We start from the raw sequence: 26579 nt of genomic DNA, 5'->3' as shown, positions 1-26579 counted from the left end.
ATGGAATTTTCAAGATGACAAAAATGGTAATTCAGACTTTCTGTTGGGACAATATTATATTACTTGAAAGAAAATAGCCGTGTTTAAGAAATCAATCGCACTATTATGTGTACAAACTGGTTGAAGTGATGTTGCAAGACCGTGTGTACTTTTAACGAGTGCACTCAAACGCCGCATTCAGACGTGCCCTCTGGGTCCTAGCGCTGTTGGGTTAAACACGTTAGGTTCTATATTTTTCCATGCGCCATCTACAGGCTTATTTATTAATTACAACGAAATGGCCATTTATATTCATTTTAAGATAGAAAAATATTAACACTTTAAAAATTAAATTATCCTCATATAAAATAAAATGGCAACATATTTGCCATATCGCTATGTTAAATTGATTGAGCAAATTGATGAAAAATTAAGTACGTAAACAAATAAAGATCCAAACCAGGGAGTTTCGGTAGGCGTGGCCACAGAGCCCTCACCTGTATGGCAGCTTTAATCAACTGCGACACAAAGCAGGAAGTCATTGCACGCTTTTTGTGAACGTCGCCTTAACGTGTTTCGAGGGTTTCTTTGTTTTGACCTTTTTTCGGGTGTTTTTTTTATTTTAATTTTAAAAAGTTCAACGCTAAAATGACGTGTTTGACACTCAGGTGGGCTTTGTGGGTCCTCTCTGTGGCTTTCGTCGTGTGCGTCGCTCAACCGTCCAACAATGAGAGCAGCAACGGTAAGAGCCGACTCAAACTTTTTGTCAAATGTTTACATAAAACTTTCAACTGTCGATACTTTGTTACAAGTATGAATGGCTTTTAGTATGTTCGTTTTAACCAAGTTTTTTGGGTGGCCAAAGCCTGTATTCAGTTTTTAAAAAACTAATCGTTTACTTGGTACACTTCCGGAGTCTTTTCTAAAATGTCTACCTGAAGTAGTAGTACATCTTGTTTTTACTTCCAATATTTCTGTTTATCGTCAATATACAACCTCTAAACGCCCCTTTTCTTTCATTAAGGCTTCCAAAAGATCTCAAATCGTGTATTTTGACCCAGAAACGTCCTTGTACTTGTACATACAATTATATTGCTAATTTCGAGTTTTAGACTAGTATTTTACAGTAAATGTAAGGTTTGTGCTTTTCAGTAAACATGAACATCAGGGCCTTACACAAAAATAACTTAATTATGGTTAATAATTGGATTCTCTTCATTTTTCTGAAATGTTTTGTGTAATGTTGTCACAAGGTTGGGTGTTCTTAATGTGCTGTAATTCTTTAAATAAACAAACTATCTTGACAGATAGCCAGCATAAATTCAGCATAAATTCCAAAGTGGGTGGAGTGAGTGATGGAAAGGATTATGAAACCCAAGAATTGGAAAAAAAAACAAGAGAACTTCCTTCTTAGTGGTTAAAAGGGTGTTTAGTTTACACTGTAAACAGAAACCTGTTGAGAGCTCCATTAAGAATTGGATAAATGAATTGCCTAAGCTATAAAACTTGAAATATGCCTTCAACTTGGTCAGAATTTGGAACTTTTTAGCCATCAAATTTTTATCGGGCGAGCATATCGAATTTAACATTTAGGGCGCAGGTCCGTCGCACCGGTTGGTCTGGATTTCCCGTCAGAAAACACAAACAAAAGCAATTCAATCGAGCTCTGACGTAGCTACGCTTGGCCAACAAGCACATTGTCATTAAACCGGTGTGTTCAGATTTATGGCTCAGGAGCCACATATGGCTCTGTAAACTATGGCTCTCGAGGATGAACATTTTTTTAAAAATCTGAATAGTTTATTGACGTTTTTGTCCTTTCAGGTAACTGTAGTCTTCCCATGGAAGTCGGACCGTGCCGCGCTGCTTTCCCTCGATTCTACTACCACACGGTCAACAAGACGTGCCTTGAATTTACCTATGGCGGTTGCCGAGGCAACGCTAACAGTTTTGCAACCCATGAAGAATGCATGTCCACTTGTGGTCAAGTCACGGGTGAGCTATTACTTTTTATTTGTCATTTGTCGCCCCCTAAATAAAAAAAAAAATCTAAAATTGGCTCATAAAATATTAAATTATTATTTTTTCACCCCAAAAAAATAACCAGTCACTGTCAATGATTATCGTCATTAAAATAAAAGCTAATTTGGCAAAAAAAAAAATGACAGTTTACCATTGGATTTATTTTGAAAGGAGTACAAAGATTGGATATTTTGTTAAATGTATTATTTGCTCAGTGTAAATATTTTTTTAATAAAAACTATAAAATGCTTTCAACTTTTTAAATATCTAAAAAAAAAATGAAAAAACTTAACACACTTGATTTAAATTTTATTGAAAAATGCTAATCTTGTTATTTCGACCACTTTATTTGGGAACCCAAAAAAATGCCTCCGGATTGGGTCAAATGTTGCAACTTATTTTTTTGTATTCTTTTCCAGGAGCGCTGATTGATGCTCAATTCTTGGAGGACGATGGTACTTGGCATCCATCTTCTTTTCCCACTTTGTTTCGTTGCATTACCCTACCCAAATTGCGTCGTTACTCCAAAATTCTGTCTCTTTCCGGGTCTGAAAATTCAGCCCTTCCGCATTAACGCCACTTTTTCCCTTTTTCTCTCGCAGTCATCCGCACCATCTCCTTTGACGAATACAGCGGTGAGTTAAAAAGCCCGGCGGCGTCCACCTTTCTCCCCTCGGACGGTCTTTGACCGCGCTTTGTCGTGCAGAGAGCTGCCAAGCGGCGCCGATGACGGGTCCCTGCAAGGCGTCTTTCCGCAGCTGGTACTACGACGACCAGCAACGCCAATGCAAGGAGTTTGTCTACGGCGGCTGCAGGGGAAACCGCAACAACTACCCCAGTCAAGAAACCTGCTTGCAATCGTGTCACGACGGTACGTCCGCTCTCTTCAATTTAATTCGGGAAACATTCAGCATTTGGATTGGTGTCAAAGTGGCGGCCCGGGGGCCAAATGTGGCCCGCCGCATCATTTTGTGTGGCCCGGGAAAGTCAATCATGACCGCCAACTTTCTGTTTTAGGATCATATTAAAATGATAGATAATGTATATTACATTTTTTGACTTTCCCTCTTTTAAATCAATAATTGACATTTTTTAATCAATTTTTACTGTTTTTAGTACGAAAATAATTTTGTTAAATCTAAAAATATGTATAAAAAACGCTTAATTACACATTGTTTTAGATCTATAAAAAATGGACTATTCAAGGCCTTTAATCCAGTTCCTTTAATCCATTTATAGAAATAAAAAAAATCTAAATATTCTAACTAAAATGGTCCAGCCCACTTACTCTATTGGCTTTAAATTTCACTTGATGAACTAATAGATCGAGAAAAACAGTAAAGAGTTATTTTTATTTTTTTTATTGTAAAAAAATGTATTAGTAGGTGGTAGTGAGATCATTCTTTAAAGACATTGTTTAGCTAAATAGTAGTAGTATTTGTGGCAATAATAAGTGAAATGTTTGTGTATTCCAGTGATCATTAATCCCGCCCCCAAACATCTACAATCAACTACAGGCAAGTCTTTAAAACATGGTTGTCCCGGTTGGTCCAAGTCACGTGACCTTGAACATGTTTTAATTTTGTTTCTAGAAGTCACAGAAGAACAATGTCTGTCGAGTCCGGACCCGGGCCCTTGCCGCGCCGCCTTCCCCAAATTCTACTACCACGCCGAGAGCGACAGCTGCAAATTGTTTGTCTACGGGGGTTGCCAGGGAAACCAGAACCGATACGACAGCGAGGACCATTGCCTGGCCCAGTGCAGCGGTTTCGCCGACAGTGAGACCCCACGCCAAAAGTCCCATCGCCGATGGATCGGACCGAGGGCTCATTTTTGTCATTTTTTTTCCCCCAGATTACTTCGCCGGTCGGGACAACACCAGGAATCGTTGGACCGCAGGTTGGTAGACTTGGGGAAGGTTGACGGGAGGGACATTTAACTGATGCAATTGCCACTTTCTCCAGGCTTCTTCATCCTGTTGACCTTGGCGGCCGTTTGTACCGTTCTGGTGTCGGCCCTGGTGGTCACCATGCTCAGGCGCGTGCACGTCTCTCGCAGGGCTTCTGTCGTTAGGTAGGTCAAGTGCGTACATCTCACGATTGAAGGGGAAACTCGGGCTGCGGTCGCTCGCCATTTTGGGGCCAAAAAATCTACAATCGGTTACATCAGGGGTGGGCAAACTTTTGGGCCCGGGGGGGGGGACACATTGACTTTAAAAATATAATAGCCGGGTCAGTACAAGATGGGATACATACAAAAAAGTGCATCCGTTAACAATACATACAAAACATAAACAGAAAAAAAGGACTCAAGTACTATTAACATACTCATCATTAAAGTCAAAAGTATAAAGTAAAAAGGAATGTAGAAATATTAAAATGTCATTTTGGACAATTCTGGCAGGCCGGATTAAAAAGCCTAATGGGCCATAAGTGGCCCACGGGCCGTAGTTTGCCCACCCCTGGGTTAGATGAAGGCTAACGTTACCATATCATCACAACAAAGGACACAGTTCATATTATTAAAATTAAATTTAATTCAAATGCTCCTGTTAGTACAGGAACAGTGAAGGTTTGTGAGTTAGTCAATTAGTATTCAAACAATATAAAATAGATGGCAGTAAAAAGCATCTCCCTACAAACCACGTGATTTTTGATATATGTCGTCGGTGTGTGTTCACAGCGACAAAGAAGAGCTTCTTCCAGACATGCACTCGTCCTTGGAGTCGCTGTCCGGTTGCAAGTTAGCCATCGTGGACAGATCTTGAAGACGGATGGCGTCATTCACTCACTCCAGTCTGAAAACTAAGACAGCCACTTTCAAATGGGTTTTGTTAAGAGGTTTGATTTAAACTTATACTTCCTGTCTTTATGCTAAGCTAGGCTAAGCTAAACACAAATAAGCAGCATACTTTAATAGGTTAAATGGAAGGATTTTTGTATATATTTTAAAGTCATTTCAAGGTGTTTGTTTAACTCATCTTGAATGGTTTGAGCCAGAGCGACGACTTCCTACTGATTATTAGAACGTTTGTCAAGTTTCTGTGGCCATGTTGCATTTTAGATTATTTTTTTATGTAACGTGGCCTAACTGCTTTGGGTCCAATCCTTAACGTTTTGAATAAAATCTGAGTTTTTTGGGGGTAAAAAGCTCACCTTTGCTGATTGATAATCTCACCAGTAAGTGAGTGCAAACATCCAGTCCTTTTTCGAATGACTAACCTTGGAGTCCCAAACACAAAGACGCCATTCACAAGGCAGTGCAGTCGATGACACGCTGGTCTTCCTGGGCGTGGGCACGCCCTCCGTCCAGTTCCACGGCGTTGAAGGCGACGAAACCCGCCAAGATCAACAGCAGCGACACCACGTACAGACCTGAGAACTGGCAAAAGGTTGGGAGTTTAATGTAATGTACACTTGATTTGATTTTCTAATGTTTTTTTTTGTTGTTGTTGTTGCTGACCTGATAGCCGAAGAGAAAGATCCCGCAGAAGACGGCAAAGACGTCGGCGCTGAGCATGGACAGGTTGGCGGCAGCGGCGCCGCTCTCCTTCACCACCACCGGCATCAGGCTGTAAAGGCCCAACATGCAGCAGGCAAACGCCCCCAACAGTGCCGCTGAAACCCCCAAAACAAGTACATTTACTTAATTATATACCTTGCATTTTATCAAAGGAAAAAAGTCAGCCATATATGGTCACTCTATAGGATTAGCCTTACTATACTATGTCGTTTTTGAAGAAAAAAAAAGCCTTACTATACCATGTTGTTTGTTAAAGACAAATTCCTTACTATACTAATAGTAGCTACAGACAAAACAATAAATACTACTGCTTACCTTATAGGAGCCTGTGGGCCAGTGGATAAGCCATTGGCCTCCCACCTCTGTGGACCTGGGTTCAAATCCGGCTTTGTAATCTTACCTCACTTTTCCCACTTGCAGGTCAATAAAGTACTAAGTACGAGCTGGGAGTGAGAAGAGACAAAACAACAAATACTACTGCCTGATCTTGCAGATTGGTGGCCCAGTGGATAAGTCATCAGTCTCCCGTCTCTGTGGGCCTGGGTACAAATCCTAGTGCTTGCAAAGATTTTCCAAATATTATTCAGGTAAATGAGAGAGGTAAAAGTACAAGTACTACTACCTTCTCCCACAGGGTGGTGGCTTAGTGGTTAAGTCATCAGTCTTCCACCTCTGTGGTCCTGGGTTCAAATCCCAGTGCCTGCAAAGTTTTTCCCAATATTATTCAGTTAAAAGAATAAGTACTACTGCCTAAGTGTTTAACTGAATGAGTATTGAGTGGTGGATGAAGCATTTAGTCAAAAAAATGACTAAGTGTTTCACCCCATTTCCTTGGATAAAACGTACAAGTACCACTGTTTCTTCCCACTGGGTGGTGGCCCAGTGGTTAAGTCATCAGTCTCCTGACTCTGGGGTTGTTGGTTCAAGTCCCAGTGCAGGCAAAGATTTTCCCAAAGTCATTCAGTTAAAAGAATAAGTTCTAATGCCTAAGTGTTTAAGTGTATAAGTATTCAGGGGTGGAAGAAGCATTTTGTCGAAAAAATGACTAAGTGTTTCACCCCGTTTCCTAGAATAAAACGTTTCAACACCCTTGTATAAGTGGGGCACGAGTTGGTGTAGTGGGTTGCACACTCGCCTTTGCACCGAGAGAACGTGAGTTCGCTTCCCGGTGTCGGCGGTTCACTGACCAAGCAAGCGGTCGAGGGTCGGCCGAAGGCCGACCCGAGAACGCCTTTCGCACATACAGGTCCATCAAGTGTCTTCCGAACTGCCGAAGGCAGTTCGGAATATAACCTTTTGCTGAAAAGTATGACTAAGTGTTTAATAAAAATTAAAAAGTTTTTCTTTTTTTTCTCTTCTTCTTATTCCATTTTCCAGACCACTTGGTTCGGTGATCAGCCAAAGGGCGACAGCGGGAATCGAACCCAGGTCTCCCACACGGGAGTCCAGTGATCTAACCTCTGCGCCACCAAGTGGACTACACTTTTCCTTGTAATCATTTGAGTGTCTTGAGAGGAAGTCCACAGAAACAACTAAGTGAAAAAGTGTCTTGACCGGGAATCGAACCCAGGTCTCCCGGACGGGAGTCCAGTGACTTATCTCTGCGCCAACCAAGTGACTACACTTTCCTTTGTAATCATTTGAGTTTCTTGAGAAGAAGTCCAAATAAACAACTAAGTGGAAAAGTGACTCAACCGGGATTTGAACCCAGGTCTCCCCGACCAGAGTCTGGTGAATAAACCTCTGCGCCACCAAGTAGATACAACTTCCTTTGTTGTCATTTGAAGGTCTTGACTACAAATACCTAAAAAATATTAAATGTATTGTTAAAGAAATAAAGCTTTTTCTTAAAAAACGACATAGTATTGTAAGGCTTTTTTTTTCTTAAAAAATGACATAGTATAGTAAGGCTTTTTTTTCTCAAAAAACGACATAGTATAGTAAGGCTTTTTTTTTCTCAAAAAAACGACATAGTATAGTAAGGCTTTTTTTTTCTCAAAAAACGACATAGTATAGTAAGGCTTTTTTTTTCTCAAAAAAACGACATAGTATAGTAAGGCTTTTTTTCTCAAAAAACGACATAGTATAGTAAGGCTTTTTTTTCTTAAAAAACGACATAGTATAGTAAGGCTTTTTTTCTCAAAAAAACGACATAGTATAGTAAGGCTTTTTTTCTCAAAAAACGACATAGTATAGTAAGGCATTTTTTTCTCAAAAAACGACATAGTATAGTAAGGCTTTTTTTCTTAAAAAACGACATACTATAGTAAGGCTTTTTTTTTCTTAAAAAACGACATAGTATAGTAAGGCTTTTTTCCTCAAGTAAAACGACATAGTATAGTAAGGCTTTTTTTTCTTAAAAAACGACATAGTATAGTAAGGCTTTTTTTTAAAAAAAAAAACGACATAGTATAGTAAGGCTTTTTTTCTTAAAAAACGACATAGTATAGTAAGGCTTTTTTTTCTTAAAAAACGACATAGTATAGTAAGGCATTTTTTCTCAAAAAAACGACATAGTATAGTAAGGCTTTTTTTTCTTAAAAAACGACATAGTATAGTAAGGCTTTTTTTCTTTCTTAAAAAACGACATAGTATAGTAAGGCTTTTTTTCTTAAAAAACGACATAGTATAGTAAAGCTTTTTTTCTTTCTTAAAAAACGACATAGTATAGTAAGGCTTTTTTTTTAAAAAAAAAAAACGACATAGTATAGTAAGGCTTTTTTTCTTAAAAAAACGACATAGTATAGTAAGGCTTTTTTTTCTTAAAAAACGACATAGTATAGTAAGGCTTTTTTTCTTAAAAAACGACATAGTATAGTAAGGCTTTTTTTCTTTCTTAAAAAACGACATAGTATAGTAAGGCTTTTTTTCTTAAAAAACGACATAGTATAGTAAGGCTTTTTTTCTTAAAAAAACGACATAGTATAGTAAGGCTTTTTTTCTTAAAAAACGACATAGTATAGTAAGGCTTTTTTTCTTAAAAAACGAAATAGTATAGTAAGGCTTTTTTTTCTAAAAAAACGGCATAGTATAGTAAGGCTATTTTTCTTAAAAAAGGACGTAGTATAGTACGGCTTTTTTTCTTAAAAAACCACATAGTATAGTAAGGCTTTTTTTTTTTTTTTTTTAAAAACGACATAGTATAGTAAGGCTTTTTTTCTTAAAAAACGACATAGTATAATAAGGCTTTTTTTTCTTAAAAAACGACATAGTATAGTAAGGCTTTTTTTAAAAAAAAAACGACATAGTATAGTAAGGCTTTTTTTTCTAAAAAAAAAACGACATAGTATAGTAAGGCTATTTTTCTTAAAAAACGACATAGTATAGTAAGGTTTTTTTTCTTAAAAAACGCCATAGTATAGTAAGGCTTTTTTTTTCTAAAAAAAACAACATAGTATAGTAAGGCTTTTTTTTTTAAAAAAACGACATTGTATAGTAAGGCTTCTTTTCTTAAAAAACGACATAGTATAGTAAGGCTTTTTTTTCTTAAAAACGACATAGTATAGTAAGGCTTTTTTTTAAAAAAAAAAACGACATAGTATAGTAAGGCTTTTTTTCTTAAAAAACGACATAGTATAGTAAGGCTTTTTTTTCTTAAAAAACGAAATAGTATAGTAAGGCTTTTTTTCTTGAAAAAACGACATACTATAGTAAGGCTTTTTTTTCGTAAGAAACGACATAGTATAGTAAGGCTTTTTTTCTTAAAAAACGACATAGAATTATAGGGCTTTAAAAAATCGACATAGTATAGTAAGGCTTTAAAAAAAACGACATAGTATATTTACCAGTCTTTGGTGTATTCTATCAAGGTTAAAGGAAGGTGATGCTCACCGATTGGCCAGCTCCAGCCAATGGCAGACACTTGATGCAGCTCCAGAAGTAACCTGAATCAAAGAAAACAGCCATCCCCGTAAGAAAAAAGTTGGGCCCGCCCCGCCTCACACGTGTATGACGACCGTTCTCACATTTGCACGCCGCTGATGACGGCGCCAAAAAGTCCCAACATGCCCAAAAACTCCAGCCGGCTTCGGTTCTTCACCGTGTACTCCTGCCACACGTTGGAGACGGCGTACAGGCTGGCGCTGACCAGGACCAGCCCATCGCCCAGCAACGCGTCCGAGGCTGTGGGGGGTCAGAAAAAGGGTGTGGCTCGCCGTCGGGTTCCACGGCTCGACGGGGAGCTTACCGTATCCCTGATCTCGTCCGGCCAGGAGGTCGGCCCCCACCATGGCGCCCACTCCCAGCAATCCTACGGCCACGGCGGCGTAGTGGACGAGACGGTAGCGCGTCTTGAGCAGCCAGCGCGAGAGAAACATGGCCACGGGGATGACGAAGCAATCCAAAAGCTGGAAAAGAGAGGAGAAAAAGGGTTATGACAACCAGATTCTGTAAAAGAAATGGCTGGCCATACCTACTTACTTGCACACTGGTCAGAGTAGTGTACTGGTAGGCCTTGACCACGGCGTAGTTTGCCTCCACGTCCACCAGGCCCAGCAGGAAGTACTGCAGCCAGCGCCGGCGACCCATCTGGTACACGCCGCCCGGACCTCTCCATCCATTCACAAAAAGGGACAAACAAACGGACAGACCGCTCAGATGTCGACCAATCAACGACTCGATGTGGTGCGTCCGTCATTTAAAGGCACGCACACACCATTTTCAAGTGTCGTTGGCGGGTCTCACCTGTCCTGCAGAACATGGCGGGCGTGTAGCTGACGGCCAGGAGTCCGTAGTGGAGGACGCTCTGCAGCAAGGGCGCGTCCACGCCCAATCCCGAGCTCAGGTACTGCGACGACACGGCCGTGCCGCACACCAACGCCGCCAGGACCTGACCCAGCGCCAAAGTCCCCAGCCGGCGCCGCCAAGGGTTCGGGCCGGGGCGGGACACCTCCGACCTCCCGGGGTCGGCGTCCGGAGGCATCTGGGAAGCGTCGGCGGCTGGCTGCCGGCGACCGCTCGTCCGCGACTCATCTTACGTCTTGGCCCGCTGAATGATTAACTGGCGAGGACAAGAGTCACGCGTGCTTTCCTTATCTGCAAAGAACGCCACCGCGGGTCACTTTGTCTTCTTGGGAGCAAAAATTGTTAACGTTTATGTAATTAAAGTTTTTGAAAAAAAAAGTAGAGTGTGATGTCATCAAAATGAAGGCAGAAATTAAAAAAATCAACAAAAAGGGGGACAGAGACATGAAATAAAATGGAATAAAACTCAAGTAAATAATGAGAAAAATAAAATGAATACAAATTGAATGAATTGAGTAAAGTATATGTATTGAAATAAAATGCACAAAGGGAGAAAATGAAATAACAATGGGATAATATGAAAATATTTCTCCATAAAAATGTTAAAATACTGCAATGTAATATTAAAAGTGAAAAATCCAAATGAGTCATCTGCAAAAGTGCTCGTTAACTCGTTGGTTGCCGTCGTCAACGGCAACCAAAGTTCAAAGTCTAACTAGCGTCTCAGAATTGAGCGAGCTGGTCGCTAGTTACCGCCACCACGCCCAGCGTGGCGCTGGAATGGCGCCCACCGCCCGGAGCCATCAGGCTCAGCGCCTGGTTGACCACGCCCGGCCGGGTGGAAAGCGTCAACTGGCCCAGGAGGGAGTCGCACGTCTTCTCCCGCCGGTACACCTTACGAGAAATGAAGAAAAACGTCAGCGTTTGGCCAAGCCGTCTCGGCCGGACCCGCCTACCTTGATGACCAGCGGCCGGGTGGCGTCCTTCCGGTAAAAGATGGCCTTGACGTCCAAGCCGGAACCTTTTCGGCGTGCCGGCGAGCGGACGGAACGACCTTCGCAGCGGACGCTCACGTACGTGTCGGGAGCTGCGCACAAAAAATGTCAAGCCGTGAAAGTCTAAGTCAAAAAAAATTGTCATTTTTTTGTGGTCAACGTACCTACGAGTTGGTCCCCTTCCAGGACGTGCACTTGAGTGACTAGCGACGGGAAACCACACAAAGCGCTCCAGCAGGTACGTGGAGGCTGATCCTGGGTCAGTTCCCTGCATTAAAACATAAGATTTGAGCATTCAAATGCGACTTGGTTCAATTGAGAAAGCATTTTGGTACCTGGCGTGCGACGGCACGTCCGTGAAGATGCGCAGCAAAAAGTCTCCCTCCAGGTCGGGTTGGAAAGTGGTGGGCACGATCACGTAGCGGCCCTCTTTCAGCTCCAAGCGCAGGAACGCAGATCTGTGGGGACCATAGCAACGTTAAAGTCCGTTTTAAGGCAAAATGTGACAAATAAGCGGGTTCAAGTCCAAATACAATCAGCTATTAGTGAAACCGACCTGGCGTTGCTGTATGGGCTGCTGGCCACGTTGACCTGGGCGGCGTGCATGCGGTATTTTCGGTTTACCTCCACCTGTTGGACGGGAGACAAAACATTTAAAATATCATAACTAAATAAGAAAAGTGACCGTTTTTCTATTTTTGTTTTTTAATTAAAATTATCAATTTAAAAAAGGAGCAACATTTAAAAAATACTCAGATTTTTTTTTTACTTTTCTTAATCTACAAAAAAATATTAATCTTTTGGGCATTTTTACTGGAAAAAAAGTCAATTAAAATAAAATGGAAAAAATTAAAATAGAAATATTCATATTTCTCCCTTTTGACATTTTTAAAATTAAATAAAATGAGTAAAAAAATTAAAATGAAAAAGAAACCTTGCCAAACATGATTTGGACAGAATATTAATCAAATATCCAAATATCAGTTTCACTTAATCGTCCCTCAATAAGTTAACAAATTATGAGTTATTAATGATAGCATACCAATGAATGGATGGAAAAGTCAACACGGTAGTAGCAAAATATCAAATGAATGCTAGTAAACATGCACCTGACCTTGTATATCCCAAAACCGATGGCCAGATTGTCTTCCGGTCCTCGTCCCGGTCCCTGAGAAGCTCTGCGATCCCTCTGCTGCAGAGACACCAGCGCTTCGTCCTGGGCTTTGCTCACGTCAAACGAAAACTGCAAAAAAACGGCGTTAAAATCGAAAAAATGGCCGCCGCGAAGGAAAGGCAAGCTCACCTGCGGGTTCTGCAGGAAAGTCTCCTGGTTGTTGGCGCAGCCGCCGGCCCGATTGTCCGGCGGGTGGTCGTGTCGACGCCAGGAGGCGCGCAGGGCGACTTCCTCCCAGGTCTTGTGCAAGCTCAGGTAAGACGTGTTGATCAGGCGACACACCACCAAGTGCGTAAAGTTGGACAGGAAGTCGTCAAACGTCATCCTGGGACCAAAAAAAAAGACGTGTCAGTTTGAGCAAGTTAACGGTTGGTCAGTTGGCGAATCTCACCAAAACTCGCCGTCGTTCTGCACCACCACGCCAATTTTCTGCCGCTCGCGCTGGCTGATTTTTTCCCACTCGGCTGAACTATTGGACAAAAACAAAAAAATCATCATTTCATCCATTTTTTTTGTTGGCGGCGTTGTGCCTCACCCGTCACTCCACGGGCCGTTCCATTCGCTGCTTCCCCACGGGTTGCGAAGGCGGATCATTTCCAGTTTGTTGGAGTGGAAGAAGGCCAGCAAGCCGTGACCCAGGCGCACTTGCCGCACGTCCGTCACGGCGTAGGCGTGACCTTTGACCAGGCCGCTGGGGAGGCGGGACTCCATTTCGGCCGCGCCGCTGGCCTAGAAGACGTCAACAAAATGTCACAAAACATGTTAACTACAGAAAAAAATAGAAATTAAACCCGATTCCACCAGACAGAGATCTTTTAAAAAGAATTTCATATAACAGTTAAGCAACGTTGATGAAATAAAAGGTACTATATGCCAATTTTGTTTCAGTGTAAATATGGTATTGGCCTGAATATAAGACGACCCCCTCATTTTCAAGACTCCTGTTTGAAAAAAATACCTTTTTGAACTCCCAATTAATATTTTTTATAAAGTACACTTGAAACAAATGATTGTAAAAAATATTTGAGAGAAAAAGCATGTTCTTTTGCCTCATCCAAATCAAGCAAAAACTTAATAAAAATCTTAATGAATTTAACATTTAAATATATAAACTAAAGTGTCATCACATTTTTAATAAATGGCTTCTGTTTTTTAAATCCAATTTTACCCATCTACTTGTATCAAACAACAAATTTACAATAACTAGCTTAACTACAAAAGAGTTAAAGATATCTAACATTGTGACTGGTTAAATTGTCTCGACCCAGAATGTAAGACGACCAACGCTTATTTCAATGCAAAAAAACACTGTCTTATACCTCAATACAGTACACTTAATTACTATTTTATCCAATGGGACGCTTACCTGGACGGAGGCGCTGACGAGTCCTCCCCTTTTGTGAACCTTGAGCAGTCGCGAGAAGAGCTGGCCTCGCTTCTCCGTCTCATCCCGGACTCCGACGTCCTTCAAGTCCACGCTTTCCGAGACGCCGCCCGTGAAATCCACCAGGGCGTCGGCCGTGTTGCCGCCGTCTAGCGCCTGGTAGCAGCCAAAAGTCCTGCAAAAGACAAGAAAAGGCCGCTTCAAAAGATGAAAACAAGCCAAAAATATAGCGACGGAGCATACTTGGCGTAGGCTTTCTCGACCAGGGCGCTCCAGAACTCGTTGGGATCGTCAGAACGGCAGTAGAGCAGGTGTCCGTCCACGGTGGGGAGACGGTCGTCGATGACCACGTCGCTCCATTGGCCGAAACGCCAGAAGCGGAAGTGGAAGATGCCGGCGTACAAATGGGGCCGCTCCTTCTTCCATTCCTGGTCTTGCCAGTCGGGAATCACCTGACAAAAAAGGCGCATCGTTTTAGGTTCAAAAAAAAAAAAAAAAAACTGTGACTCGAGATACGAAAAAGTAAATGCATTTTCTTTTGTTATTTGATTTTGAATTCCCCTTATTAAGAGATTAAAAATGTCTATAAATGCAGCTTGGGGCATATTTTCACATACACACACACACACACAGAGGGCAGACATAAAAGTCTAAAATGTACAACAAAGTGGACGGTTTTTGGCCCTACTACAATGGATTCTTGCCATCTGATGGACAAACACAGGTATTACATCTGTTTTAAGACATTAATAAATCATTTCCTTATCATTTTTGTATGTTTCCTTACAAGTTTCATACAAAATTGGACCCATTTTAAAGGGTTGAGTTGGGAGTTGTGTGAGCACCGTGGAAGTACACCTCTACTTACGATATGTTAAAGCTCCAAAAAACCAATGAACTTTGTAAGTAGAGGTAAAACTGTAGTTTTGATGTTCCTAAAATGTGATGTTAACAATTTTGATGTGATGATTGACTGCCAAGCGTCCTTCCATCTGTCCCACTCGATGTGGATTGTAAAGTCCCCCGCTTCCTAATTTGATGAGCTATTTTTAAATTTTTGTGTCCCGAGGGGAGCCAATTCCACCAGTCGTTTGACGGCGCAAAAACACATTTGACACCGAGATCATCCGAGAAGAAAACGAGGAGTGTTCCTCCTCCGTTGAGTAAACGCGTCAGGCGCTACTCCCAGCAGTACGTCAGCGTTGCCCCGGCGACGCCGCCCGGCACTTTTGCTAAGTTACACGGCGGCGGCGGCGGCATCACAAACACACGGATGTCGCCAAGGTCAATCAATGCCACGTCCCCCGCGGGCGCCGGTGGGAAATCGTTGCCGCTGTGGGCGGAGCCAAAAGGCAGAGGGGCGAAGGCGACGGATACGAGAGCAAAGTGTCCACCGATATTTGACAGAAATGGATCGCAACGAGACGCTGTTGGAATTTAAGGAAGACGTGGCGCTCACTGAGGTGAGCTCACATATTATTATTAGCATTATTTTTGTGTTTTTTTTAACTTATTGGCTGACTTCATATATGCTGTTTAAAGGTTTTGCAGCCATCGGATTGGACTTGATCAAAATAACATTTTCAAATTTCAAAATATTTATAAATTTAGTTATGGTTAAATTAGGAATTAGTCAACGTCAACAAAAGTACAATTTAAAAACCTTGCTTATATAATAAAAACATCAACGATGAAAATTGCAAATGACAAAAAACTTAATATTGACCATTTTTTCCATAATTGCAATTATTTTTAACTATGTTTTTATTCAAAATAGAATGTTCTGTTTTTTTTGTATTAACTCAACACTAAAAAAAATGCCTTAAAAACTGAAAATACACTTTTTATAGTTTTTCCCCCCCAAAATTTAAGTTTTTTGCATTCCTACGCGAATGAGATCATATTTTGTTATGATTTTTAAAGAACGTTTTGCCCCAAACCCCCCCCTTTAGAAAATGCGTCTGCGCGCGTCGTCCCTACAACGCTCGGGCCAAAAGCGTCAGGACGGCGAGCGGCTGCTGCTGCCCCACGAGGCCGTCTACCGGCTGGACTTTGCCCAACGCCAACTCAGCTTCCTGCGCTGGGAGGTGGCGCTGGGCGGGTGCGGGCGCGTCACCGTCACCGGCGTCTCCCAGCACTGGACGCCCGACCTGACCCACTTGATGACGCGGCAGCTGCTGGAACCCGTGGGCACCTTCTGGCGAGCCCCCCACCAGCCCGACGTGCAGTGCCCGGAGGCCGACGTGCAGGAGTTTGGGGAACGCATCGCCGAGCTGGCCAAAGTGCGGCGGGTCATGTACTTCCTGATGGCCTTCAAGGATGGCGCCGAGCCTTCGCGGCTGCGATGCTCGATGGCTTTTACGGCCCACTGATCCACCGTACCAAATCCATTTTTGTATTTTATTCGAGGTTGACAATCGTAGATATGGCTATCCTACTAGAATAACGGGGATCTTTTGAAATAAAGTCTCTTTTCATTGTTTCACGTTTGGATTATTGACCGAATTCATGGGCTGGCAGTTCTGGGGTCGAGGGTTCGAGCCTGGGTGGGTCCTCACTTTGTCCCGGGGCTCATGTGGGATTTCTCCAGGTACTCTGTTTTCCTCCCACAGGCCAAAAACATGCTAGGCTAGCTGGTTGAGCACTCAAAATTGTCCCTAGCTATTGGTGATTGGCTGGTCACCGATTCAGGGTGTCCAGCGCCTGGTGTTGACTCCAAAAAAAAAAAAAAAAGCAAAATGTCTGACCTTATGCCAAAGCGTGTCCCGCGTGGCCAGGGTGGAGCACGCCGCCACGAACCAGCAGTTCCCCAAGCGACCTTGGTGCAGATCGTGGGCGCTGGGGCCGTCCACAAAGAGGCGGGGCTCTTGGCACAACTCCTGAGGAAGAAGACAGAGAACCAGGATTACCCCAAGTGGGCGTGGCCGCCCACCAAAAAGGGAAACACCCACCCGGCACAGTACTTTCAACTCTCTTGTTGGGTTTATTCTGTTTTATTATTATAATAGTTATATTAATTCATTTCTTTGTTAAATCAATCTCTTTCTTTTCTTTGTATTAATTCATTACTTTGTTAAATCATTCTCTTTCTGTTTTTCAAAAGTCTTGAGGTCACACCAAGTCATCTTTAACCTAGACAGCCTGTTCCAGGATGGTTATACAAACAATCCACCCAATCTGGGTCCTTGAGATTTGGTGGGCCCTTGGTGACGAGGACAGGGCTATTCGGACAATAACAAGAATATTGTTATCGTTATGTAACCGTACACTTCGGGTTTTTCTGTATGTAACGATTATATGATTATGATTATATTATATGATTCTTAGGTCAAGGAGGTTGTATAATTACTCTAATCTAAATGTTGTGAGGTCTAGTCCCTGTTTTTGTTATTAGTAAAATACCTTGATTGTTATTGTAGTCCCAGATGTTGTTTTTACTCATACGTGATGGAATGATCAACAACTCTGTAACTTGTGACCATAAGAATGGGACGAAAACGTCTATTCGAGGAGACGTTCGGAAGTTGTAAGGGACACTTGCTGTAATTCTCCCCTCCGGAGGCTATCTGTTGAATCCATTTCTATTTAATTAAATGTCAATAATTGAATAAGATGTCTTCCTGCAGTTATTGATAATTACGGACGAAGGTAATTATTAATGAACCTGACATTTTGGTCCTTCTGAGCCATGGAGGTCAATATACCGGAGCGAGAACCCAGGCGCTGCTGTTCGACATCTGGTAAGTGACCGTGCGCACGGCGTCTTCAAAACCCTTGGTGGGCCGGAGTTTTTCGACGGGGGCGCCTGGATTCTCGGCGGTTGAAGACTTTTCCTGCTGGAGGGAGACATCTGATGGATCTCGGGTAAGTCCACATTAATGTCTGCATGTTGTGAAGGTGTTTACAAATGCGTTAAAGGGACATTGTATGTGAGGCCCATTGTTGGGCTGGTTTCGCGTCCTGGGTGACGGCGATAAAACCCTGTGTTTATACTAGTCAATGGCAGGTACGGTGGGGCACTTTGCTGGAAAGTGTCCTGTGTCTCAGGGGTAGGCACGAATGTATTGTACTAGAGGTACAATATTGGGGCCGGGGAGTGTCCTGTGTCTAAAGGGTAGGCACGAATATACGTTGTATGTTGTTTGTGTGGTTTCTGCAGTAAAAATTAAGATAAGCCTAGGAAATACAGTCGAAGGAGTGATAATAATAAAAATAGATATAATAAAGTTAACTGTGTGAGGCACACGAACTCACTACAAAAAAGTAAAATATGGGAAACACGTGTTGTAAGGCGGGTTTGGATGACGATCCAAAAAATACGTCTAACTTGTAAGGATTGGAAAAAATTGGTAAGACAAAGCGCTTTAAAAATATTACACAGCTATATTTATGGATAAATAAATATGGGTTTGCTGGCCAGCTTAAAATGCATAAAATGCAGGATAATATATGCACTAATGCATAGAGGTAATATACATATATAAATAATATGTGAGTGGATAAAAGTGTAACAGCTTGTTCCACAGACACTAATGGAGGTAATATACATATATAAATAATATGTGAGTGGATAAAAGTGTAACAGCTTGTTCCACAGACACTAATGGCGAAATAAGGCCGGGGAGAAGTTAAAAATACTATTTTGGGAAAATAGTGGGGGCTCCCTCGGATAACGGGAATATATTTAAGACCGTGGCGGCGGGAAAGTACTGTTTGGTAAGGAAAAAATAGCGGGGCCTCCTCGGCTGACGGGGAAAATATTTACCGAGATAGGTGACGGGCGCGGAGGAAGTTTAACAAAAATAAAGGGAGCTAGAAAATTAATGGGGACACTGGTATTTGATTTGGTTAATCCGGGTATGACGTTTTGTGATTACAATAAATTGGGTTTTTTTTGTGATGCTTGGGCTTGTATAACAACAATTAGAATGGTTATTTCCAAGTGCTGGTGGTGCTTTGTTAATATAACCTATATGTACTGTCAATTTACAGCAATGTGATGGCTTATTGCAGCTTGGTTTTTGATCCCGTCCGCTAACGGGAAAATGGTGTTAAAAAGAAGACAAAAGAATATATACAAAATGATCATTTAAATGTTTAGCAGGGAATGTCACCTGTGTTTTTATTATGCTCTAGACTTGCCAAAAAATGTGTCAACTGCGGGGGAAGCGTTTCTGGTGCAGCGGCTGCTGATTAGATGGGAGTGAAACATGTGGGCCGCGGGGCAGACGATTTAACTGTGTTGGGCTTTCGGGAGCGTTCGGACCGTGTAAACGACTAAAATTTTGTGATCCCTTCCGTGAAGACATTATAATAATAATAATTGGCCTTGGGGGTGCTGAAGCAAACTTGAGGGCAGAAAATGGGTTTTTGCCATATTGTTGTGCTTGCAGCATACATATTCTGGATATATGGGGTCTTGAAAAATATTGTTATGTAGTTGAATATCGGAAGAGGGGTTAATTTGACGTTTTAATGGTTGTCTTCTCTAAAAAGCGTTGTATTTGGGCACAGGGAAAAAGCTGGTTTGTAAACATAAGATAACAATGCTGTTTTCGCAGCAAGAGTGGAGGTCATAGTTAACGGCTAATTGCGTTTTCTGTTTGGACTTTTCAGAATAAGAACAATACATGGGCTGCAAGAAATGCAAGGTTATGCGAATGCTTTCGCATTGATATTTTGGGTTTTAAAATGAAATGTATTAAGAGGATAGAAAATCTGTTTAGTAAAAGGTTGATTTGGTAAAAAGTTTTGGATTTGGGAAATAGACCAAAATAGTCATTTTTGAGCAATTGTGGATTTCAAAGGGCTCTTAGTTAAAGGAAACTAGCTTTTGGAGGATAAAATAATATTAATACTATTTCAGAATTTTTTGATTATTCAAAATACTTTAATCCAGGAGGTTGGCTGTTTAAAAGAAAAAAAGGCCAGGATGACAAAATTTACAATATTATGGTATATTGGTGACGATAAGGTTTTTAAAACATTAAAGTTTGTAATTAGGAATTGTCTAACAAAAGGTTGATTTCTCTAATTTAATTGTTGTAGATTTTTGTTTTGGTAACAGGCTATGGGAAATGACTCTTGTCTTAAGTAAACATCATATGAGGTGATTTACAAGGTATATAGTAGGTATTGAATTATTTGGCTGATTAACGACATCAGATGGGAAATTTACAATGCAATAGTGGCATGATAAAATTCATGGCATTCATCCAAATAATTAGGTGAATTGTAAATAAAATAATTGGTTTAGGATGAGCATATTTTCCCTAAGAATGGAGTAACATGGAATGTTTTTCAAAGTGCACTTGAAAGAACATTGTCTGTTGTCCTGGCAGGAGGAAATATGCTTTGTCACAGGTCATATTGATGACTTTAAGGATATTACGGATTGGATAAGCATTGGTCAATTGATACAACCAAATAACGTTGCTTTTACGGCTTTAAGGGCATGCAAATTGGTGAGAACTTTAGCAACGATGGGGTTAATACGCCTGAATGTTACAGTGATAACGAGTGACAATAACAAGCTTAGATAAGGGAGGGAAAGGAGAAATTCTCCAAATTCCAGAATCTGGCTTAGAAACAGGTTATGTTAGTCGTTTTGGGTTTTTGACAGGATGTGGTAGTACATTAATTCTGGGAAATTTTGGGAAATTGGGGACCCCATATCTAAAACAAGTTTGAGACAAATGTGTAAATAGGCTCTATTTGGCGCTGGATGCACGAATTCTAGTGGGGCCTTTCATGTTTTGAAACAAGTGACGCTTTAGGTAGATGGGTTGTCTATGAACAAAATGGGATGGGGGAAATTCGCTTACAAATTCGGCGTGTTATCTTGGTTCATAGAATTTGGAGTCAAGTCGACGTAATAAAGGCCATAGGCGTCATGTTGTATAAATTAGGCGTGGATGAATTTGTTTTACAAATGGGGGAGATTATCTTATCACCTGAAACAAGTAGAAACAAAATTGGATGGCCGCATTAAAAGGTGATTGGCATGCTATTAGAGGGAATTGGGATTTTCCAAAAACATGATAGGGGGCCATTAGGTCATGGCGGCTGTAAAAAAAAAAAAAAAAAAAAAAAAAAAAAAAAAAAAAAAAAAAAAAAAAAAAAAAAAAAAAAAAAAATGAAATTATGGATGCTAGACTGGTTGAACACACTAAATTCTTCTTTTTATGAGTGTGAGCGTGAATGATAGTTTGTCTTTTTGTGTTTTTTGATTGGCAGACCACCGAGACATAATCTATCAATAAAAGAAAATAATTTGGGCTTGAGTCAAGGGAAGACCTATGTCTCGACAAGGGGGAGGTGGCCTTGCTACAACGGCACTACAAGGCTTAGGGTTTAAATCTATATGCATACCCACATATCCATTTCAAAAAATACATATAGATTTTATTTTATTTTTATTAGATCATATGGATATCATTCCACGATATGGAATTCCAGAAACTATTTATAGTGCTCCCATTTTGTTAATATAATAGTTGTCTACCATCCACAATTGGCGGACCTTATATGAAGTCCTGTTTGGTAGACCTTACAAATTGTTATTATTCACTACACAATGACAATTGGATGATGAGGCGAATCTATCAGAGAAAAAAAAAAAAAAAAACGCACACACCAAATTTAGACTATCAGAGGGAGATTTTGCTTCTCAACAGGAAACGGACGAAGCGACGGTGATTCTTGAAGACTGGATGCTGATAAGCAGCATAAAAGAAGAAACATCGGAGCAACGCAAAGTGGGAGGGTCCTTGTTACTGAAAGGGGACACGGATGCACCTTTCCCACAGTAAGAAGGTTGTCTAAATTGAAACGTTTCAAGAGGAAAACTCCCTAAACAAAGACAAAAAGTCATGTTGAAAACAATTATTGCTTTTGGGGCAATGAGATTAATGATGATTGTGATTCTATTCCTTTCCACAGTAGGGTTGTTTTCTCCAGTTGGAGAAAAAGGCGGAGGCGTTTCAATTGAGGATACACCTTCTTACGGGAGGGTAAACCGAGAAACATACACATTTACATTTAATTAACATTACCTACTAAATCAAATTTCCACATTGAAAATATATATTTGGACTCGGCGACATCCCGGTTGCCATACAAAAAGAGATGGTGGGAAATATGTGTGGTACATTAACAGCAAAAAATTAAAGATTGGGAAAAGCCTTGTTGCAGAAATTGGTCAAGATTGGAAAGCTTGGACTGACATATTAACCTGTGAAATTTATTTCTGAAACAGGGATTTCCCAAACGGGGGATAATTGGGCGCTGTTAATGGAGTGTAAAGAAGGCAAGCACTATGTGGAGCTACTTTGGTAAAAGGGTGGTCTCAATTGAAACATTGAGGGGACGGGGTAAGATAAACTTTCTGACTTAATAAAATACGGGAAACACCAATATTAATTGAAAAGATTATTGCTCAGCAAGCAATACCATAAAACTATAGGGAACTCTTTTATATTGGGTTTGACGTCTCCATATGGTTTCAATTGAGACTAAACCATCTTACAAAAGATTAGGATAAACTACCAGACAAGGGAAAATACGATGGGATCTAACAACTCCCTCAATCACCATTCATTTGGGGAAAAGTGTTTTTACAAATGAAAAAACGTGTCCTACTTGGCAAGAAAAAATATTGAAGCAGTGTTTATCCTGTTACGCGGTAAATAGGAAGTCAATTTTTCCACTGTTTAATCATTTTACCTGCTTAAACCTTACAGGGCATGGTCTGAAGCTGGGGGCGATAAATGAGACGTGGTGTACCGGCGTTCTAAAACAAACTACACCCCTGATACCACGTTCTGGCCTATGGTGGCGGGGTGGTAGATAAATTATACGACTCCTGCCGACACGCGGCAGGACTAGGTACTTTGGTCTCACTGCTCTTACCGATGTCTGTTTTTCCATCCACAGTGGAGGAGATACAATTGGCGGCTCATAATTCGGAGGTGAAGGGTCGACCCTCCCGACATCGTCGAGAGGCATGGAGGGAAGGAGATCCAACATACATTGATGCGATTGGCATCCCCCGGGGCGTACCAGATGAGTATAAGCTGGCTAATCAGATCGCAGCAGGTTGGGAGTCTATCTTCCTTCTAATCACCCCAAACAAAAATGTGGATAGAATAAATTACTTACATTACAATGTTCATAACTTGGAAATTATACTGAACAGGGATTTGTGGCCATGAAGGAACAACTGGCAGCTACCAGTCTGATGGCGTTCCAGAATCGCATAGCGGTGGATATGATCCTTGAAACAGGGGGCGTGTGTGCAATGTTTGGAAAACAATGTTGCACCTTCATACCGAACAACGCGTCACCCAGTGGATCTCTCACCAGGGCCATTACTGGCCTGCAAACACTGAACCGCAATATGCAAGAGCACTCTGGAGTAGATACGTCCGCATTGTCAGATTGGTGGGATAAGACCTTTGGAAAATCTAAAGATTTGGACTATAGGCACAATTACCGCTATCCTAACATTGTGTGGGTGATGTAGTATCCCCTGTTTGCGCTCCTTGCTAAGCCGACTTATAACTACTGAAATTGCCCCTACAAATTCTAAAGTACATGAGTTGTATCTTATGGGACGGTTTGGGGAAAGCAGTGAGGTCCAGGAGTACGGTAAATCCGAGGACCAATTGGACGAATATAATTATGTTTTTTCTCTTTCAGACCAGCCATGGGAGTAAGGAGTAGGCGGATAAAATCGCAGTCACCGACATTTCCATTTAGTGATTACTAAGAAATGACTAATAACATACATATTATAAAAACGGGGGAATGTTGGGTTTATTCTGTTTTATTATTATAATAGTTATATTAATTCATTTCTTTGTTAAATCAATCTCTTTCTTTTCTTTGTATTAATTCATTACTTTGTTAAATCATTCTCTTTCTGTTTTTCAAAAGTCTTGAGGTCACACCAAGTCATCTTTAACCTAGACAGCCTGTTCCAGGATGGTTATACAAACAATCCACCCAATCTGGGTCCTTGAGATTTGGTGGGCCCTTGGTGACGAGGACAGGGCTATTCGGACAATAACAAGAATATTGTTATCGTTATGTAACCGTACACTTCGGGTTTTTCTGTATGTAACGATTATATGATTATGATTATATTATATGATTCTTAGGTCAAGGAGGTTGTATAATTACTCTAATCTAAATGTTGTGAGGTCTAGTCCCTGTTTTTGTTATTAGTAAAATACCTTGATTGTTATTGTAGTCCCAGATGTTGTTTTTACTCATACGTGATGGAATGATCAACAACTCTGTAACTTGTGACCATAAGAATGGGACGAAAACGTCTATTCGAGGAGACGTTCGGAAGTTGTAAGGGACACTTGCTGTAATTCTCCCCTCCGGAGGCTATCTGTTGAATCCATTTCTATTTAATTAAATGTCAATAATTGAATAAGATGTCTTCCTGCAGTTATTGATAATTACGGACGAAGGTAATTATTAATGAACCTGACATCTCTCCATTATTCTCCCCCCCAAAAAATATTGACGCACAGTTATTAAAACATCAACTACCGTAATTTACGGATTATAAGTAGCAGTTTTTTTCCCCATAGTTTGACCTCCTGACTTGGGGGAGTTGTTTAAAAGTGACACCGATTTGGAGATTTCATTGGTTAGCATGTTCTTTATGCTAGAGCTAGCTGAAGAAGATAAACAATATGTTACGTCATGACTGACATGTTAGTCATGTAACATTAGTATGCTGTAACCTTATTCATCCTGTTGTTCCCTCCCTATTTTATTTTAATTTCAAATTGCCTTTCAAGATAACATTTGTTTTTAATTAATTTCCCCCAAAAATGCCATTTTTCCCTTCTTAATGATGCATTTTTTGGGCTGGTGCAACTTATAGTCCAGGAAATACGGTACTATTCACTCACACACACACAAACGGAACCCACACACATCTGTTCTTCTGTTTTTTTGTTAGAGCGCATGGGGAGGGGGTAGGGGGTGGGGGCGTTACCTTCGGCCTCTTCCAAACAACGGCGCCGATGCCTTCCTTCTGGTAAAAGAGCGACCGGTCGCTGGCCGGGAAGAGCGGATCCTCAAACAGGACTCCATTTCGCCGGCATTGCCTGCGCAGGGCGTGGAAGGATTGGCCCTCGTAAGCCGTCGTGGTCGACATCCTGATGCTTCTGCAGAGAAAGGAAAAAATGGATGAAAAAGAAGACAGCGGCGGCCAAAAGGGCGCGGCTTCGTGTGGTCGTCATCCGCTCCACAGATGTTACAAAATCACGTGGTTGCATTTTTGGGGGACGTCACCCACGGCAGGCCAAAATAGAACTTTGGCGAGATGTTCTCTCTCACAGAAAGGGAACGTTTGTATATACAAACTATAAAAGGCCTTCAAACAATGGAACTTTTCTTTGTTTTTTTTTCTTTTATGACTCATAGCAGGAAGTGTGTGTCCAAGTCCCAAATGAAAATAAAACTCAAGCCACTTTTAATTTGAAAGCTTCATTGGAAGTGACAAACATGGCTTTTGTTTTGTCTCAAAATGTCAGTTTTTTTGTGGTTTTGCATGTGATGTGTTGGCCAGTGGTTGTTAGGCAAGGCTGTCTGTCATGAGGCCGTCTGCACAAATTCTTGTGAAAATATTAATCTTTAACATCGTCATCATCGGACAAGACAGCTTGCGTGTCATGTGAAAAAGTTGCACTTTATACTTACACACATAAACATGTGCACGTTAAAAGTAAAAAAATGAAATATTATGTGGTATAAATGCATATGCATACATGTATAAATACCCAATAATAAAATATCAATACATTATTTGTCCTTATTTTAGCAGAAGCCATCCTTTCTTTCCTATGACTACATTTTGAAATGATTCATTTTCTCATATTTATGTTTTTAATACCAACATTTTTTTTGAAATCCTCTAACTTACACAATATATTAAAATCAATGTGCCTACTTTAAACTTAGTAGTTGAAGGGTTAAAAAAAAAGTGTCAGTTAAAGTTACAGTGGATGATTTTGCTCAATGATTGACAGCTGGCCAACCAAGAGAAGGAAGGCCCTCCCATTTTTATCCTTTCTCTCTTTTTTGCTGTCACTTGTATTTTGAACAACTTTGTCAACTTACCTTGAAATGTTGGCTCGCTCCGTCACGCTGGCGGCGTTGCTGGCGGCGTTGCTGGCGGCCGCCACCAATCCCGGCTTCTCAGTCCGCCACGACATCGCTACGGTGGACGCTCATTCAGGGGCGGAGACCACCATCGGGTGCGGCGGCGGCGAACCTCTCTCGACGGCGTCCTGGCACACCCCCTTCGGACCAATAGAGTCCAACGCCGTCCCGGGGCGACGGGCGCCGATCCACGTACGCCAGGATGGCAGTCTGGCGCTCCGCAACGTGAGCGGCTGGCATCGGGGTTTGTACTACTGCGTGGCGCGGCGCCGCGACGGCAGCACGGCTCTGTTTCCGTACCGTCTGCGGACGCGGGATGACGACGGCGGGGAGGTGGACCCAGGGGAAGACGTTTCCCGGCGACTCTTGGCCGGAGCCGTGGCGGCGGCGGCGCTGCTGGCTTTCTTGCCGGGGTTCGCCGTCGGAGCGCTGAGCCGCCCCAAAATCCTCAGGTGAACAGAGTCAATTGAGTTGGATGGCGTTTTTAGCATGAGCGTCTGACCTTTTGACCCCGCAGATGTCTGAGGGGAACGGGCGAAAGGTCGGCGGCGGCAGTGGAGTGCCAACTTGAGCT

At 41.6% G+C, this 26579-nt stretch overlaps 4 protein-coding genes across 7 annotated transcripts; 2 read left to right on the top strand and 2 right to left on the bottom strand.

The window, feature by feature from the left end:
* Positions 1-471: 471 nt before the first annotated feature.
* spint2 (serine peptidase inhibitor, Kunitz type, 2) lies at positions 472-7381 on the top strand. Its single transcript, XM_077722423.1, has 11 exons — positions 472-721; positions 1804-1974; positions 2421-2456; positions 2604-2636; positions 2708-2872; positions 3477-3518; positions 3594-3779; positions 3856-3900; positions 3966-4074; positions 4684-5392; positions 5471-7381. Exons 1-10 carry the CDS (start codon positions 628-630, stop codon positions 4766-4768), a joined length of 966 nt encoding a protein of 321 aa, XP_077578549.1. The 5' UTR covers positions 472-627; the 3' UTR covers positions 4769-5392; positions 5471-7381.
* LOC144200335 (solute carrier family 35 member F2-like) lies at positions 3347-10444 on the bottom strand. 3 transcript variants are annotated; one of them, XR_013327092.1, is made up of 9 exons: positions 10207-10444; positions 9943-10070; positions 9710-9869; positions 9489-9645; positions 9355-9407; positions 7219-7327; positions 5839-5893; positions 5464-5618; positions 5235-5382 (listed from the first exon to the last, which is right to left on the bottom strand). XR_013327092.1 is itself a non-coding variant. In XM_077722422.1 (7 exons), exons 1-7 carry the CDS (start codon positions 10442-10444, stop codon positions 5251-5253), a joined length of 1023 nt encoding a protein of 340 aa, XP_077578548.1. In that variant the 3' UTR covers positions 3347-5250. The 3 variants fall into 3 exon arrangements, 1 of the variants encoding a protein (XP_077578548.1); XM_077722422.1 differs by lacking the exons at positions 5839-5893; positions 7219-7327 and having other exon boundaries at positions 3347-5382; XR_013327093.1 differs by lacking the exon at positions 5235-5382 and having other exon boundaries at positions 5586-6081; positions 6146-7327.
* On the bottom strand, positions 10380-26112 carry LOC144200332 (calpain-5-like). 2 transcript variants are annotated; one of them, XM_077722420.1, is made up of 15 exons: positions 25964-26112; positions 24837-25008; positions 16567-16698; positions 14063-14271; positions 13802-13994; positions 12971-13164; positions 12827-12904; positions 12565-12760; positions 12376-12504; positions 11818-11891; positions 11597-11719; positions 11426-11529; positions 11223-11353; positions 11020-11160; positions 10380-10522 (listed from the first exon to the last, which is right to left on the bottom strand). In XM_077722420.1, exons 1-15 carry the CDS (start codon positions 26056-26058, stop codon positions 10496-10498), a joined length of 1998 nt encoding a protein of 665 aa, XP_077578546.1. In that variant the 5' UTR covers positions 26059-26112; the 3' UTR covers positions 10380-10495. The 2 variants fall into 2 exon arrangements, with proteins under 2 accessions (XP_077578546.1, XP_077578545.1); XM_077722419.1 differs by having other exon boundaries at positions 10415-10557.
* Positions 15069-16301, top strand: ompa (olfactory marker protein a). Its single transcript, XM_077722424.1, has 2 exons — positions 15069-15282; positions 15772-16301. Exons 1-2 carry the CDS (start codon positions 15112-15114, stop codon positions 16189-16191), a joined length of 591 nt encoding a protein of 196 aa, XP_077578550.1. The 5' UTR covers positions 15069-15111; the 3' UTR covers positions 16192-16301.
* Positions 26113-26579: the final 467 nt, after the last annotated feature.

Source organism: Stigmatopora nigra, chromosome 8 (genome assembly GCF_051989575.1).
Source record: "Stigmatopora nigra isolate UIUO_SnigA chromosome 8, RoL_Snig_1.1, whole genome shotgun sequence".
Classification (NCBI taxonomy): Eukaryota; Metazoa; Chordata; class Actinopteri; order Syngnathiformes; family Syngnathidae; genus Stigmatopora; species Stigmatopora nigra.
Note: the sequence above shows the minus strand (reverse complement) of the source record. Positions and strands in the feature narration are given on the sequence as shown.